The sequence below is a fragment of the Apteryx mantelli genome, chromosome 16 (assembly GCF_036417845.1).
Source record: "Apteryx mantelli isolate bAptMan1 chromosome 16, bAptMan1.hap1, whole genome shotgun sequence".
Classification (NCBI taxonomy): domain Eukaryota; kingdom Metazoa; phylum Chordata; class Aves; order Apterygiformes; family Apterygidae; genus Apteryx; species Apteryx mantelli.
The window spans coordinates 3,426,183-3,442,885 of record NC_089993.1 but is presented as its reverse complement, the minus strand read 5'-3'; the positions used below and the strand labels follow the sequence as shown (position 1 = coordinate 3,442,885).

General features: G+C 53.2%; 1 protein-coding gene across 2 annotated transcripts; it reads right to left on the bottom strand.

Moving 5' to 3' along the window:
- Positions 1-102: 102 nt before the first annotated feature.
- Positions 103-11,909, bottom strand: INTS15 (integrator complex subunit 15). Of its 2 annotated transcripts, none has more exons than XM_067306201.1 (6): positions 11,671-11,909; positions 10,668-10,889; positions 9,307-9,472; positions 6,908-7,435; positions 3,883-3,922; positions 103-1,795 (listed from the first exon to the last, which is right to left on the bottom strand). In XM_067306201.1, the coding sequence occupies exons 1-6, from the start codon at positions 11,860-11,862 to the stop codon at positions 1,570-1,572; spliced, it is 1,374 nt and encodes a 457-aa protein (XP_067162302.1). In that variant the 5' UTR covers positions 11,863-11,909; the 3' UTR covers positions 103-1,569. The 2 variants fall into 2 exon arrangements, with proteins under 2 accessions (XP_067162302.1, XP_067162303.1); XM_067306202.1 differs by having other exon boundaries at positions 11,701-11,909.
- Positions 11,910-16,703: the final 4,794 nt, after the last annotated feature.

Below are 16,703 nucleotides of genomic sequence, written 5' to 3'. Positions count from 1 at the left end.
AGCGAGCTACCGAAGCTGAAGGGAAGCACTGGCGCAGAGCCGCAAAGCTTATGAAACAGATACAACTCAAAACGCTTAAAGGAAGGGAGCAAAATTCCAAAGAAAAATCAAAAATTTTAATTAAAGGGAAAATTTAAAATCGGAGAGCCATCCTCGAGCACAAAAGCTGGGAAAACAACATGGAATTTCGTTACATATCAGTGTCACAACGTGTTCTTTCCCGTTTCATGCCCTTTCCCCAAATAATACATTGGAAGAGGTACTGAGATAGCTTTTCATACTCCTGGATGCTCACTAGTAATTACTCTAATCCTGAAACTACACGTTTTTAAGGGTTTTCCTCGTTGTTAAGCTCTACAAAGTGATCCCCCTTCCCTTTCTAGGGAAAGCCAAACACAGATTCCCTTCCAGCTGTTTCACGCAAATGCCGCTCTCCAAGTCCCGGCCGCCAACTCATTTGTCCCGCGACTGCAGCAAGCGTGCGACCGAAGGACCAGAAACGCCACGTGCTCCTCCGATCAGGCCGAAGGCATTTGAAGTCCTTGTAACAAAGTGACCGACACGTAGAAAGGACCTTCTTTCTTGCTTTTATACCCTGCAGAAGGGGCTCAGAGAATCGCAGCATAGATAAAAAGATAGAAAAGAGCTCAACTAAACAGGCTGGATCGCGTATTTTCCTGTAGTGACTCAAGCAGCGAGTTCGGCTACGTTTCCTAGGACGCTTCGGTTCGTGGCTGCGCCTTGCCCAGCAGCGGCTGGGACGCCGCGGTGAGCCTTTGACCAGTTCTGCCGGCTGGCGTTAGATAAACCTGCCAGATCTCACCGCTCTGCTTCACAGGCTTACTGATTTGAGCGCGTTAACAGGACCTTTCAAAAGCCTGTAGGACGAAAGGAGATTTCAGTCGTAAAGGAATTATGTTCCCTCCCTAGCATGGAGCTAACAAGCCGGACCTTCTCATCACTATTTGAAGGATAAAGGGGCAAAATTGTTTTATACTTCTGAAATCATCTCCTTTAATAGGAAGTGCTGTTTTACTCTAGTTTGTGCTTCTGAAGCAAACACTTGTGTTCCAAAAATATACAGTGTACACATACTCTGTAGCTATAGACACAAACATTTACAAAGAAACGAATAGGCTGGAGTGGACTAACTTGAAAATCTTATGGCTTTTCTTCTGTAGAGCCAGATTATCATCTGGTCTCACCATGCGGTAAACAGACATGGGCTACCGAAAAAAGAAACAACACATGTTCAAGAAATTCTAGTTGATTAAATGAAACAAAGTGGGTTAAAAAATTCCACGCGTTCCAGGGGTTGTGAGGTTTTGTTGCCTATTTCCACGCCCCTCCTTTCATCCGTATGCTCTGCCTTCGTATTTGCATCACGCATTCAAAGCAAGTGCAGCCTACCCGTCTGCGTCTTTGCTACTCGTGCAGGGCTGATCCCTCAGCGCAGGCATTGCTCAGCTTTAGACCGAAGAGCAAAAATGTGGTTCCCAAAACATTTGGTTTCCTCTGCAAGGCTTCCTCAAGCTAAGGGAAGCTGGTTACGTTTTACGGTCTAGTTTTTTAGCGAATAGGTCTGTAGGGGAATGTCATTCCTGGTATAAACGTTTGTACGGGGTGAGCCGGGAGCGCTGGGTGAGCCGGGTGAGCCGGGTGTGCAGGTAACGCAGGGTGTGCTGCGTGCGCAGGATAGCCCAGAGGAGGAGTATGGATATGAGGATAAAATCCTGGTGGCAGAGCGCCATGGGTTGGCTGTTGTACTGGACCTGAAATCACCAGCTGGAGCAGGCTGTGAAAAGAAATTCAGACAGTCAGAAGTATTATTTCGAGAAGGCTTTTGTAGTGGCTCTCCCTAGCCCACAGGGGACTGATTCTTCACACAGCTCATTATCAGTGTTCACTGCAAGTGGACAGTGATTCAGTTCTGTTCCCTGCAGCTCCCTGCAGACTGTTTTGTTTGGTTTTTTTTAAAGCACAGTTGCTCTTTGCAATGAGGCACCGCTCAAAGCAACTGACAGCTAGCGGGACTCAATTTCTAGTTCGGCAGGGAACAGCAAGCCGTGGTACTGCTTAACTGAAGGACAGATACTTTGGAGTACCTGCCTGGGAAGACTACAAAGTCCTCCCAAGGTGGCCCTCAGCTCTTGGAATGAAGCTTTGCTGCTAGTCAGGGCCCTACATGGAAAGATCAGGTCCCTGCTTCCAGTGCCTGAGCAATGGCCTCGGTAGCTCATGCTGGAGGAACCAGAAACAGGGAGAGTTCACGATGCAAACCATGCTTCAAATCACGTGACAATTCAGGTTTTGAAAGAGCTGTTGGGTTAAACCACTGTTCATTTGTGGATATGTCAAAAGCACACAAACCAGAGGAGCGAGCACAGCGCGATGAATATCAGTCTCTGTGCTCAGGCAGATGGTGGATGTCTGCTAGGGTTTTCTTTCTTTAAAGTCTTGTTCCTTTTTAAGCATTTTAAGTTCGTTTTTACTTTGTGACAATTCCTCACTTAAATGGGCCTCATCGTCTGCTTTATTAAAAAAACACTGCTTCTAGCAGAAATGAGATCTGGCAGCTTCTCTCCTTCCAAAGGCAACTAGCCTGCTTTTGAGTGTTCCTATTTCTCCACTCCTCGCAAACCACATATCAAAACATGAAACGTCAAGTTGGGTACAACTTCTCACAACACGCACATCAGCACAGAGACCACAGCTTGCACGTCATCCGCCTTTTGGGGGAGGAAATTCTACTCAAGAGCTTTTTTAGCTGAATTTTTGTCCTGCTTTTACTGCAATAATGCGCTTCTGGTCATGGCCGTTTAGTGTTAGAAAAATAAGTAGAGAAATTCCACAAGAACGTGAACTGCTGCCACCAATGTGATCCCACATGTTCTCTGCCAAGAAAGCAGAAAGGTAAGCTGGGCCATCAGCCCTACACAGAGGCTGGTCTACTCTACACCAGGGTCACCATGAGGTGTGGGCCGCTCTGAAGAGCTCAATTAGCTTGTTCCAGTACAGGCAACCATCTAGCCCTGCCAGCTGGGGCTTCACATACATGAGGGCTGCCCAAAGAGCCAGGCAAGTTAGCTCACACTGAACTCAAGGTAGCTATCTGGGCTCTTCAAGAGGAATGAGGGCCAGCTCTTCAGTGCCAGCAGACCCCACTCGCACCTGGAGAGAGCAGCTACAAGTTCCCTCTCAAGAGCATCCCTTGCGCTGGCAGAGCAAAGCTCTAGCAGCACACCAGTAAAACTGATTCAAGTGTCTCCATCTGCAAAAAAGGCAGAAGTCCTCAGAGCGTACATGACTCTTGAGGGGACAGAATTGAAGCCTTTACTTCAACTAGAGTTTCCAACGAGCTGTGTTAAGCCCATAGTTAAGATACCAATGTTAGAAATTAAATAATTTTCCAATATAGAAGCCAATTTTAGACACCCATATCGGAACATTTCTAGTTAATATAAGGAAAAGACCAGAAATTTGGTAAGGATAAAAGGTAAGAAGCAAAGTGCAGTTAAGCTGAGGGTCAGGTACAATAAGTGGACAACCTGGGATGGGACAACTTTGGGTGGTTTTGCAAGCTGTAATTCCATTTTCCTCTTCTATTCATTTGTTCTAACACAGGCTGGGCAAGACCATCTGTGTTGGGGGAGTCACTGAAAGCCTCCAGCTTGCAGGACTAGGAGCTCCACAGAGCTCAAGGCAAGAAGTGACCAGTACTATCTGCCACCTTTATCTTCGTACTGAGCTTAAAACTGTCTGAATAAAGGCCAACTTCCATAAGTAACTACATATTTTCATATGGATTTTGTCTTGACAGCCCTCAGGTAGGCATCTTGGAATACGCATTAAAACAAATTCAGTTATAGAAAGGTCTCTTACTTGTTATGGGGTAGCCTGGAGCATACGGTTCTCAAGTCATCTGAAAGAGAACAGAAGACATAATAAGGGTAAAGCAGAAATCCAACAGTTTCCCTCTCTGTTCTCCTTTCTAGGAAAGTCAGATTACTGAAAAAGCCTCAGTGATCAGCAGATCCAGAACCCCATTCTCGGGGGAATAACTTTGGTAGGAGACAACATGCTCCTCTGTCTCACCGGTTATTACCTCACCCTTTTGCACTTGACACTTTATTATATGCTCTGCGTTTAACTTACGTAGCCGTACTGGAAAAGCAGCTTCATTTCAAGGCAGACCAAGGCTTGCACAGAATTTGCAGCAGGTTAAACACAGCTCTGCCCAGCTGGGACCGCAGACTGCACACCCTCGCTGCAACTACTGTCACACTTAACATAAAGCCGCTGCCAAGGGAAACAACAGGTCCCAGCTCACTGCACTTGAAATCACCGCTTGATCTGCCGTATGAAGCATCAGGTGCCGCAGACCTCCCCAGACAACGGAAGAGCTCAGGAATTTGAAAATAGTTCAGACAAGAGGATTGTCAGAATCTGCAGCACTGAGAACTGGGACTCAGCTGACTGTCAGCAAAATATCTAAGTGATCTAGCCACAGGAAAACAGATCCATCAATAGGACAGACAGACATAGGCAATACAAGGTGCGGCACTGCCCAAAGAACATGGCGTTTATGATCAGAAAGGCATCATGTCAAAAGCAAGGCAAACCTTACCTAATAGACTTTTTATTATTAAAAACAGTATAAGAAAGTTCTTTTATTATCGAGCTCTACTAACAAAAAATTGCACTGCTCCTTTTATCCCCATCTTAGTTTCTTTTCCAGGACATTTCTTGGCAATACCTGTATGCCTCACTCTTTTGTGAGCTGCTCCCATCTCTTCCTTGGTTCCGTGCAATGACAAATGTTCCTCTCAGTGGACTTTCAATGAGATACATATATACACACATACATGTATATATATGTGTGTGCATATATATGTATATATACGTAATATAAATATATATATTTACCAAAAGCACTACTCAAAACAATTCCAATTGCTAGAGTCTTTTCATGAATAGCTTGAGACCAAGCTCCTACTTTTGTAGATAAACCTACTCCCAAAACACAGTTAACTGGTATTTCAGCCGCTACTTATATTGAACTACTTTCCACTTCTACAATAAGAGCAATTGCTCAGAATGGACCACATGAATAGCTGGGAAACAACATAGCTTAAAGAAGCCATTAGCTCAAAAGATTCCACTTTTCTGCCTGTTCTTACTACACACAGAGTTTCTGAACAAAAGAAGAGAAAGGAAAACATTGAGACTGGACATATTCAACAGCACTGGTTCAGCCAGAGCAAAAGCCTCAGGCACCTGCTTAGGCAGAGGCTGCTCTCCACAGGCAGGAGATGAGGAGACATCCGAAGTCCTGGACTGTTAGGACACCTTAAGCCTTCTACTGTTGTGCTAAGAGCTGCCTGTTTTCAACACAGTTTTTTTCAAGAAAACAGTAGGTCAGGCTGACCCTGTTGTGTTGAGATGCTTCCCCCTTTTTGTTTCTGTGGGTCTCTCAGAGGGAACTGTTTTGGAAACTGGAAAGACCAACTAAAGCCACACGAACAGATTTCTTTACTAAGTTCAAATAAAGACATACACACAATACAGTCTCGTTAAAGGAGAAATGAAAGCCCAGAAGCTCCAGATGAACTGGAGCTTGGTTTGCTTTTTTGATTCTTTGTCTAACACACCCACCTCACGCTCTGCTTCGTGGTCTCTTCCAGTTCAGGCAAACTCAGAGATGAGTCAGATCGAAACACAACTGAACAATGCTTTTTAAATAGCTACCAGCAACTTCCTGCCCCAAACTGCTGTGGAGGAAAGCGGCTGTCCTGGAGAGCGATTTTAGGCAGACAGGAGCAAGCTCCACCCCTGCTCCGAGCTCAAGGAAGCCGTACAGTCACAAACGCAGAGGCCATATTGTGCCTCTCCACCCCGGGGAAGAAGCAATGCTGGACTGACGTTCAGCAGCACGCTTGCCAGGGTTATACGATTTCTCATCGGCTTGGGATTTTAGACAGATCAGGCTCACGTTGGTCTGCAAAGACTGTTTAGATAAACCATAGACGTTTTAGTCAGTCATAAGGGTCCCACCAACAAGGAGTGTTTCTTAAAACTACTGTAAATACCACGATACACATACAATTCCCTGCATCTGTTAAAAGCTAGTCCAGGCAGTTTTAATGAAGAAAACGTGAAGGACTGCAGGCTTCACACACCGAGCAGAGCACCCTAGCTTATGAATTATAACAGTTTGCTGCCGCCTCTGGTTCCAGGCCACCACCTTGCCCTAGGTAGCCCGTACAACTGTGTTGGAGACCTAGACTGTACAACGTTACTCAGAGTAGGGTCTCTCTGGCTCCTGGGCATCACCTTTCACATTCCAGAGAGCTTGCAGAGCTGGCAGGAAAAGCAATTAAGCTTTCGGTGTGCACAGTGGGACAGGTTCTACGGTTCCGTGTGACACGTTTGTCCTTCGCTCTCCAGTGGCTGCTCTCAGAATTGCTTTTTCAAGACAGGGAGAGTTCAGAGGAGGATGCAGGTCTCTAATGCATGACCACAGCAGGACCCCACAGAGCAGGTCAGCTTGGAGACACTAAGGTTCAGGACCAGATAACTGTGATCGTGTCCGATTTATCAGGGGATCAAAGCAGGCAACAAGATCTTTCTCTCTTTGTGCTATCAACCATAATGTTCCCATTTGGGTGTGGGCCCCCCACCCAGTTCTTTTTTCCCCATCTTACTCCCCATCCCATTCTTTTTCCTGAAGTATTTCCTGCAGTTCACTCTAATACCGCTTCCTAATAGCAGCAAACTACAACTTCTGCTATCAACACATTGATCTTTACTCCCCTCACCCCAAAGCTCCCTCTCAAGACGTCCACCCACACACTGGAGGAGAAGAACCCCATGCCAGGCTCCGTGCCAGCCCTGCTCAGCAACTTACCCCTGGTGCAGAGCAGTGCTCCTGATGCCATGGCCACTTGCAAAGCCTGAGCCAGTCTGTCCAGAGCCAGTTCGATCTCTTTGGACGCATTGAGAGGATTGAGTTCATCAGACAGTCTGTTAATCTCCTCAACGAGTGGAACCACGTGGTCAAAGGGTATGAGCCCCAGGCGCCCGTAAAGGTTCTTCTCTGTTAAGTGCCCCTGAAGCATCATAAGAACCTGCAGGACACTTAAATGCAGTTTTGAATACAGCTGATGGCAGTCTCTGTCATCTCCTGCAGCTGAGTCCTTGGCAGTTTTGCTGGGGGGGTGTCCATTTGAGAGAGAGGCTTTCTTCTTCCTTTTATAAGCCAAGGGGGCCTTCACACACCAACGGATCAGTCCAGTGAGCGGGGTGAGCTCTAAAAACCCTATGGGCAGGTTGGCTGCAATAGGAGTGTTTAGAAAGGTAATGAGGATCAAGCGGGGGTCTTCAAAGATCCAGGAAACAATCAACTCGAGCAGATCTGAAGGAGGGATGAGGTCATCTGAAGATAAGAAAGATATTGCTCAGTAAACAGAGGCCTTCACTCGAGCATAGGACAGTGGTTTTGTCATGAATCCCTTACTTGTACACTTCCTGCACTGGCACAATTGAATTTCAGAACCTCCCCAACTCTGCTGTTTTTTTCAAGACACCAACAGTAGATGTTCTTTTGCCCAGAGAGAGACAACCATATTCTTATCAGCTTCACCTTCTTCACCAGTTCTGAAGACTCCACCACACTGCAACGTTTAACCCCTTTCACAACAAAGCTTCTTTTGTCATTTCCTTCCTCTCCCACCCATCACCTGCTCACTCTTCCTCTAAACTTGGTCTCTATTTATCCCTTGCCAGAGAAAGTACGAAGGGAAAGAGAACAGGCAAAACTTGGCACTTCTTCCTCCTCACCCCAATCATTCAACTAATTTTCTTTAAGACTTGCATAAATGAGCATGTCTTGTGGAAAAACTTAACATGACAACACCATCACATGACTGGCAAAGGATTATGAGATTATGTAAAGTTTCAACTGAGAAGCAAGAGTTGGTCATGAACTGAAGCTTGATGAGTCTCAACAGAAATATTCACAGTAATTGCATGTCATTCTATCACAGTGGCAGACTACCCAGACTCAGCGCGCTTTGTCATGAATCACATATGAGTCAGTAAAGGACAGAGCATTGAACTGATCTAGTCGGTGCTTTTGTACCTTGACCTGGTGGTGGAAATGACTTACAGGAAAAAGTCATTTGGACTACAGAATTACCCAACCCAGAGTCAGCACTTTCTGGTTTTTACCTTCTCTGAAACTTCTGACTACCACAGATGCTGGTTGTGTGACCAAATCCTGTCTGTTCTCAGAACATGGTGAAGACTGCCCAATTACATATCACAGAAAATGTCCTTTTCTTGTACGACCAGTAACATCTCAATGAAGTCAAGGAATTGGAAAAAAAAAAATTACTTCCTATAATTATTTCCTTTTTGACTTGACTTTTAATTAGTTGGATGAACCTTCAAATGGTTACACAACATGTATATAAAATATTGAGAAAGACTATGCTACAAGCTCTACCAAGTACTTAAAATAAAAAGAAAAAAGTCTAAGCCTGGACCTCTCTCCCACTAATGCCAAGCTGTTTATCTGGAGAAGGCTGTGCAAAACACTTCCTTTATCTTCCACAAATAGTATTTGCTTTTTTGAATGAGGTGGGAAGTTGGCATTTAGCGTGTGGTTGTTCCTTTGGCTATCACAAGTTCTCTCTCTCAGCGAGTAAAGGCAAATCAATCTTATTTTGCACACAAACACACGCTTCCACTCTTTGGACAACACCACCTGGAGGCAGGTCATATCAACAGCTGGTCATGGACACAGTTAAAGAGTGCACTGGAGGTCTGCACAACCAGCTGATTGCATTTCTTATTCCTGTTCAACAGGAATTCTGCTCCAGCTTGCAAACATTCAGAATTTACGTTTTTCACCTTTTTGGGAGGAGCTGGATCGACAGACAGTCCTGAGTCTATCTGCTGGGTAGCTGGCACTCAACAGGAAGGTAAAACTTCCCAGCCCGGGTAGATCAGCTTTCACACCTAGAGTTTCTCAGTCAATAAGGACCCTTTGGGGAGGATGTTGCTGTTTGTGTTACATGGTTGCTCCTCTTTTAAAGACCCTGCCTTCAGCCACGGGGTGTTATTTTTATTCTCACCCCAGTGACAGATGATGTAACAGTCACGTACCCCAAGACGCTTCCGACAATAGTTATATAGTAACAAGCGTCTTTAGAATTTCAACAGTTAATTTCCCTGCAACAGTTAATTCATGTTGCATTATACTGTGCCACTTATTTTGAGAGACGTAGCCTGGCAACATTTTACCTGAAGAGAGGTCGTACAGAGCCGTGACTGACGTGATGAACTGGCAGCAGAAGCGAGGGCTGGCGCTGAATATCTGTTTCAACGTTTGGATGGACCCTGGCACCAGGTTGCAGTAGTCGTCAACCAAAGCCCGGGCAAGCCTCACGCAGTACACAGCGGGGGTACGCTGCAGGGATGCGGGATAACAGGCAAAGAAAAGCGGTGTGAACCAAATCACGGAAAGCTCTAGAGAGCCGACTTTAACGTTTGATTTGTCCAAACATCACGCCTGCCCATGCCATCCGTCCACCTTGCTGTTTCAACATTTGTGTTCCCACTTTCCCAAAATGTAAGCACACGCTCTCTCTCTTAGCATATAAAAGACCCACTCAGGAATAAAGTCACTGTCCCACAATATTAAAATAGATGGTGACATTTCAAGTTGAAAATACAATTGTAATTTAAAAATAAAACCTTTGATAACAACTTTTTAACCTAGAGGAGACATTTTACTAGCTCAGCCACATCCCCACCTATGAGTTACATTTTTAATAAAGAAAAATTCTGTGCAACCCTCAAGTCAGTTATGAGCTCTGTCCTGCAAAAACTGCACCTTGTTCTGCTACCAGGTTACATCCTCTCCTCTTCTACCAACCCTCACCAGATGGGAAAAAAAGGATCCCACAGAAACAGCAAGGCCTCCTTTCTATCACCCTTTGCTGCCAGCACAGTCTTTTTGCTCTTCCCATTGTGCTGTAAAACAGCTGACTTCCGCACATCCCATGAGGGAAGCAGGAACAAAGATGCACTTCCCAAGGTCTACAGTGGGGAATCCGTGTGGGGTAAGGAGGGGACATCCTTCAGAAAGACCTAAGAGAGCCCAGGAGTACTGCATTCATGGAAGACAGGCACTGGTACTTGCCCAAATCTCAAGAGAGAGGCAAACGCTGACTCTTCTGCCCTGCCAAGCTTGCAGAGCAGGCACGGTTTATTTCCCAAACTCCAGAGTCCACTTCTCTGGGCAGCATGACCATGAACTGCCACGGTCTCATCCCACTTCCTGTTTCCTGTGTCAAACCCTCCCTGATCCCTTTCAGCAGACACACAGACAGACAAAAAGACCTGTCTTCTGCCAACACAGCAGGCAAACGGATTGGCAAAAGCTCTGCCCAATGCTGGAGCAAAGGAATGGACACGAGCACAGATGTGGGATGAACAGAGCTGCAGCAGTCAGCTGTTACATTGGCTTAAATTGCCACAGAACAGCAGCTGGCTCCAGCCAGCTGTCACTGATCCTTAGGTGACACAGTTCAGCCGCTAACGGTGGTGACACGCTCCCTCACTCCTTCCTGGAGCTCGCCCTGTTTGCGCAAAAGCGATACCTGCAGCCAGAAGGCAGCACATTCCAGAACAGGAACTCTGCACACAGCAACTGCCATGGAAACCAGTTTTCCCAATAAAGCCATCCTGCTGTCATCCGCTTTGTTTCCTTGAGGGCTGAAGAGAGACGAGAAAATGATCTGCCGGACCGAATCCTTGGTTTGTTCTTGGAAATAATTGCACATGATCTCAAGGAGCTGAAGTTCCTGAAGTGAGTTTAATCTCTGAAAGAAAACAGAAGCAAAGCTGCAAAATACACAGGAGCTCTCGGAGAACCAAGAGAGGCTTTTGTGAAGACCGAGCAGTAAAGGCCGAGAGCTTCCCAGAAGCGTTAGAAACTCTGCCTAGACTGCAGCCTGTACACTTAACCTTCGTTACTACCTCTCCCCAAGCTCTGAGCCTCTCTTGGGCACTGTGCACATACCCAAGCTTCCTAAGCAACCACTGCATTTACCTCGTTACCCAAAAAAGCAATAGGCTTTTGCATAGCTTGTTATACAAGACTGGTGCTTGCTGTACAACTGAATGCTATCTGTGACCCGAAAGATAAGGCCTGTAACAAGACTGGGGTGAAAAGTATTTCTTCTCCCTCCAAATAATATTGCTGAGAGCACCGCCAGGCAGCTAAGGGTGAAAGCCAGAGCCTGGCCAGCCCCTATACTCACCAACAGCAGTGGTTTCTGACCACACCTGGCCCTGCACCCCAAAAACGCTGATGCAGCCCGGCAGCAGCATGGGAGGGCTTGCAGGCAGCCCCCCAGGGCCTCGGCTCTCAGTGCCCCTCTCCAGGACCCCCTCCAGTCTCCCAACACCCCAGGTAGTCCCGGGGGTTGACCTGTTCCCCCCTCTGACCTTCAGCCCCCTGCACTTCCCAGGGGCCCTGTCTGTCCCCCCGAGGCCTCGGTCCCCAAAAGCTCCCGGGGCCCCTTCCCGCCCCCCGAGGCCTCGGTCTCCCGCGCCCTTCGCACGGGCCCTGCCCGGTCCCCCGGCCCCCCCGGGGCCCACCTTGGCCGGGGCGCCGCGCTCCTTGGGCACCTGGAAGAGGAACTCCTCGAGGAGCTCGGCGGGGCCCTTGTCGACGAGCGGCAGCGGGGCGCTCTGCAGCTGGCTGCTGAAGTAGATGTCGAGGTGGTAGAGCACCTCCTTGGCGGCGCTCAGCGCGTCGCGCCGCAGCAGCGAGTGCCGGATGTCGCTCATGGCGCCCGCCCGCCCGCCGCGCACGGGCCCTGCCGGCAGCGCACCCCCTTGCCCTGCCTTGCCTTGCCCGGCCCGGGCCTCCCGCCCGCGCCCTCCCCGCCGCCGCTCCGCTCCCTCCGGCCCCGCTCGGCGCGGCGCGGCGCGGCGCGGCCTCCCACGGCCGCCGAGGCGCACAGCGGGCGAGCGCTACGGAGGCCCGCGGCGGCCAAAACGCGCGAGGTGGCGCCTGCTGCGCGCAGCGCCCCCTGGCGGCCCCGCCCGCACCGCCGGGGAGGCCCGAGGAAGGGGCGGGGCGGGGCCGGGACTGGGGACGAGCCGAGGGTCTTGGCTGGGCCGGGGGCCTGGTGCTGGGGCTGATGGTGGGGTCTGGGCCCTCGTGGTGGTGCTGGTGCTGGGGCTGATGGTGGGGGGTCTGGGCCCTCGTGGTGGTGCTGGCGCTGGGGCTGATGGTGGGGGGTCTGGGCCCTCGTGGTGGTGCTGGCGCTGGGGCTGATGGTGGGGGGTCTGGGCCCTCGTGGTGGTGCTGGCGCTGGGGCTGATGGTGGGGGGTCTGGGCCCTCGTGGTGGTGCTGGCGCTGGGGCTGATGGTGGGGGGGGTCTGGGCCCTCGTGGTGGTGCTGGCGCTGGGGCTGATGGTGGGGGGTCTGGGCTCTCGTGGTGGTGCTGGCGCTGGGGCTGATGGTGGGGGGTCTGGGCCCTCGTGGTGGTGCTGGCGCTGGGGCTGATGGTGGGGGGTCTGGGCCCTCGTGGTGGTGCTGGCGCTGGGGCTGATGGTGGGGGGTCTGGGCCCTCGTGGTGGTGCTGGCGCTGGGGCTGATGGTGGGGGGTCTGGGCTCTCGTGGTGGTGCTGGCGCTGGGGCTGATGGTGGGGGGTCTGGGCCCTCGTGGTGGTGCTGGTGCTGGGGCTGATGGTGGGGGGTCTGGGCCCTCGTGGTGGTGCTGGCGCTGGGGCTGATGGTGGGGGGTCTGGGCCCTCGTGGTGGTGCTGGGGCTGATGGTGGGGGGTCTGGGCCCTCGTGGTGGTGCTGGCGCTGGGGCTGATGGTGGGGGGTCTGGGCCCTCGTGGTGGTGCTGGCGCTGGGGCTGATGGTGGGGGGTCTGGGCCCTCGTGGTGGTGCTGGCGCTGGGGCTGATGGTGGGGGGTCTGGGCTCTCGTGGTGGTGCTGGCGCTGGGGCTGATGGTGGGGGGTCTGGGCCCTCGTGGTGGTGCTGGCGCTGGGGCTGATGGTGGGGGGTCTGGGCCCTCGTGGTGGTGCTGGTGCTGGGGCTGATGGTGGGGTCTCAGCCCTTGGTGTGGGCCTGGTGCTGGGGCTGATGGTGGGGTCTGGGCCCTCGTGGTGGTGCTGGCACTGGGGCTGATGGTGGGGTCTGGGTCCTTGTGGTGGTGCTGGTGCTGGGGCTGATGGTGGGGGATCTGGGCCCTTGTGGTGGTGCTGGCGCTGGGGCTGATGGTGGGGGATCTGGGCCCTCGTGGTGGACCTGGCACTGGGGCTGATCCTGATCCTGGTGCTGCGGCTGGCCCGCAGGCGGCTCACCCCCACCCAGGGGCGCCCGTCTCCTCACCTGGCCGCTGGGACCTGCAGCCCCACGCGGGGACCTACGGGCCAGCGGCCCCCGCAGCGGGAAGCACCCATGGCCCCGGCCCTGGGGTGCCCACGCCAGCCTGGCACGGGGGGCGATGGGGCAGGAGAGGGACATGGCGCCCCCCAGCCCCGCGTCCCCCCCAGCCCTCTGTATCCCCCCCGTTCGGGTCACTCCAAGGGGGACGCTCCAAGGGCACAGGGTGGCCGAACCCCCCGCCGCCCCCGCACGCCACCGGCCTCGGCCCCCACCCCCTGCCGAGTGCTGCTCTCCAGGAAGACCCCACACGGCCCTTTCGGGAAACTTGGCAGCTGCCTTTCAAGGCCGGGCAGCGCAGGGGACATAAATCCAGGCAGGTGGCGCAGGGCAGGGGACAAGCGGTGCAGGAAGCCGTGCGGGGTGGGCAGCCGGTCCGGGCGCAGGGCTGGGCCGGCAGGGGACAGGAGCATGGGGACGGAGGCTGGTGGCGAGGGAGGCCCGTGGCGGAGGGGACCGTGCCCCTGCGGTGGCTGGGAACAGCTCTGCGACTGCGGGGCCTCCCCTCTGCCCCGCCGGCCCTGGTGGCACGAGGGGCTGGGGTCCCTGACCGTGCACCTTGGGGACAGGTCTGCCCTGGGGACACGTCTTTCTGGTTGACCAACGCCAGCTCCCAGTGAGGGTTTGGGACCAGGCTGCAGGGCAGGGAGATGTCTACCCTGACCCTGCACTATGGGGACCAAGCGCTGCCCAGATGCTAGAGACTGGGGATGCCCTTGCCTGACTCTCATCTTGAGTTTTGGGGATTCCCAACTCTGATTAGCTTCAGATTTGAAGTCCAAACCTGCTGGGGGTCCTGCTTGGATGTGGCCCTGCTCAGAGCTGCTCCTGGCTTGCAGGGCCAGCTTTTGGCCTTGGCCCCGGCCCTGAAGGCAGGCTCATGGCAGATGGCAGCCCCACCAGGAGCAACACCTCCCAGCCCACCCGCAGCGAGGCGAGGACTTGCCGACAGGCCTGCAGGGATGTCTGTGGCCCCGTCCTCCTCCCCAGTGGCACCGCCAGGTCCGTGGCAGGCTCAGGGCCACCTCTGCACCCAGCCATGGCATGAATGCTGGAAACTGTCTTGTCAAAAGTGTTTGGGGTGCTGGAAGGGAAAGGCTTGGTGCCAAATAAACGTTTTTCCAAAAAAATCCAAGCAGGCCACGAGTGATGTTTTTTTTCTCATCTGGCAGCAGCTCACAGTGAAAGCTGTTGACCAAGGGCCTTCCCGGCAGGGAGACCGACGCGCTGGTGTTTTGGAGTTTCCTGTTATCCTCGAGTAGTTTGTGGGATCCATTGATGCCTTTGTCGGCATTTTTATTGATCCAAGTGCTTTCCTGGCCTTACGCTGGACCTGTGGCTGGAGACACGGTTATCGGCACCGATTGGAAGAACTATTTTTTTCACTGAGTAAACCTTTGCTTCTGCTGAAAACGGCCATATGGAGCGGAGGCCTTGTGCGCTCCTTGGCTGGGTGACAGCTTGGCAAAGGGAGTCCATCCCTCCCCATAAATGCAGGTGCAGCTCGTCCTTCCTCATCCAGAGAGCAAGGACGACACCAAAGGTACGTCACGCTCCCCTTTCCCTCTTAGGCACGGAGATCTCGTTGCTGCAAGGTGATTCCCTGGAGCTCGGATTATTCTCGCCGAGACGCCCCGCCAGGGCAGATCCTCGGCTGCAGGCGGACTAGATCACCTGCACGTCCGTGTGCACGTACACACATGCGGACGTGTGCCTTGTGCGTTATCTGTGGGTCTATGGAGGCTGCTACGTCCTCCTGGAGACTGGAGGAATCGTCTTGTTGTTGCGTAGCTTGTAGCGTTACCAAACTGTAGCGTTGTAGTGTTACAAATTGTAGCATTTGTTGTGGTTTGAGCATTACCGAAGTGAGGAGATGGGCCAGCGCGTGGGGAAAATGGGGTGCTTCTTCCGACCAGCTGCTCCACCTGGAAAGAAGAGACAAGCCGGCAGGCAACAAGCCCTTCCTCAGGTCATCCTTCAAAAGCTGCTTTGTTTCCCAGTTCTATCAATTAGTTGTTCTTATATTTCAAGCGCTTTGAGGGCAACTGCGCTCCGCGTGTGTGTCGGAGCGGCCGTCGGCGTGCGGCTCGCTCAGCTGCGGCCGGACGCGGCCTCGGTCCCCTTCGAACGGCCAGCCCGAGCCCCTGCCCCGTCTGTGCCCCCGCGCGCCCCGCGGAGCTCGGTGCCTGGGACGCCCGTGCTTGGACGCCGTTCAAAGCCGATAGTCAGGGAAGGGTCTGGTGAAATATTACCCCGGGGAGCTCAGCACCAAGCGAAATACTTCCCTGATGCTTTTTCCCGTGGGTGGGAGCGGCCGCGCTGCGTCGGGGGGCTTCCCGTGGGATCCAGCCCGGGCGAGGAAGGGGCAGGGGCAGCGCCGGGGGGCAGGATACGGCCCGTGCGCCCGCTCCAGCCCCGGCCTGGCCCCGAGGTGGGAGGAGGCAGGCTCGGGGCACGAGCCCCAGCGTGTCTGTCCCCAAGGCTGAGCGCCGCGGCGGGCGCGGGGACGCTGTTGGGGGGACCCTCACCCGGACCAGGTAAGGATGCTCCCCGGCAGGGAAGGTGCCAGGGGGTATCCGGGATGCCGGCAGGGGCAGGGCACGGCAGCTGCAGGGTTTTGGGTCTCTGTCCCAGTGCAGCCCCGGGGCGGGGGGACAGGCACAAGGCAGGGGACTTCAGGGTCTCCCCGCCGAGATGAGAGCTGCCGGGGAGTCGCAGGGAGCAGGGGAAGCCCGTCAGGTTCCCCTGCGGTGGCCACTGTCCCCATCACGTAGGCACTGGGACACGGGGCGGATTCCCGTGCTGGATTCGTGTCTTTTCACACCTCGGCGACTGAAAGCCGGGGAAGAGGGAGGCTGGGCAGCCGGGGGCTGTTAAAGCACAGCCCTTCCCTGCAACGGTGCTGGGCACCAGGCGCTGCAGGGCTGGGACCTGCCTGCAGCTGCGGCAGCCCCACGGCGAGGCAGAGGGAAGGGGCTCCCGTGGGAGCTCACTCCAGCGGGGGAGATGCCCTGGGAAAGCCCTGCTCGGCATCAGTCTCCCCCAGTCCCTGGGCACTGGGGCTGGAAGGGGTCCGGTTGGGCCAATAGCTCCCTTTTTCCCTGGAGCACTTGTCCAAGGCTGGTTCCACCTGCCCCAAGCCAAGAGAGGCGGCTGCGGGGAGCGTGGCGGTGGGGCAGCACGCAGCCACCCCATCCTGGCAGGCCGCGGCCGAGGGGCTGGGC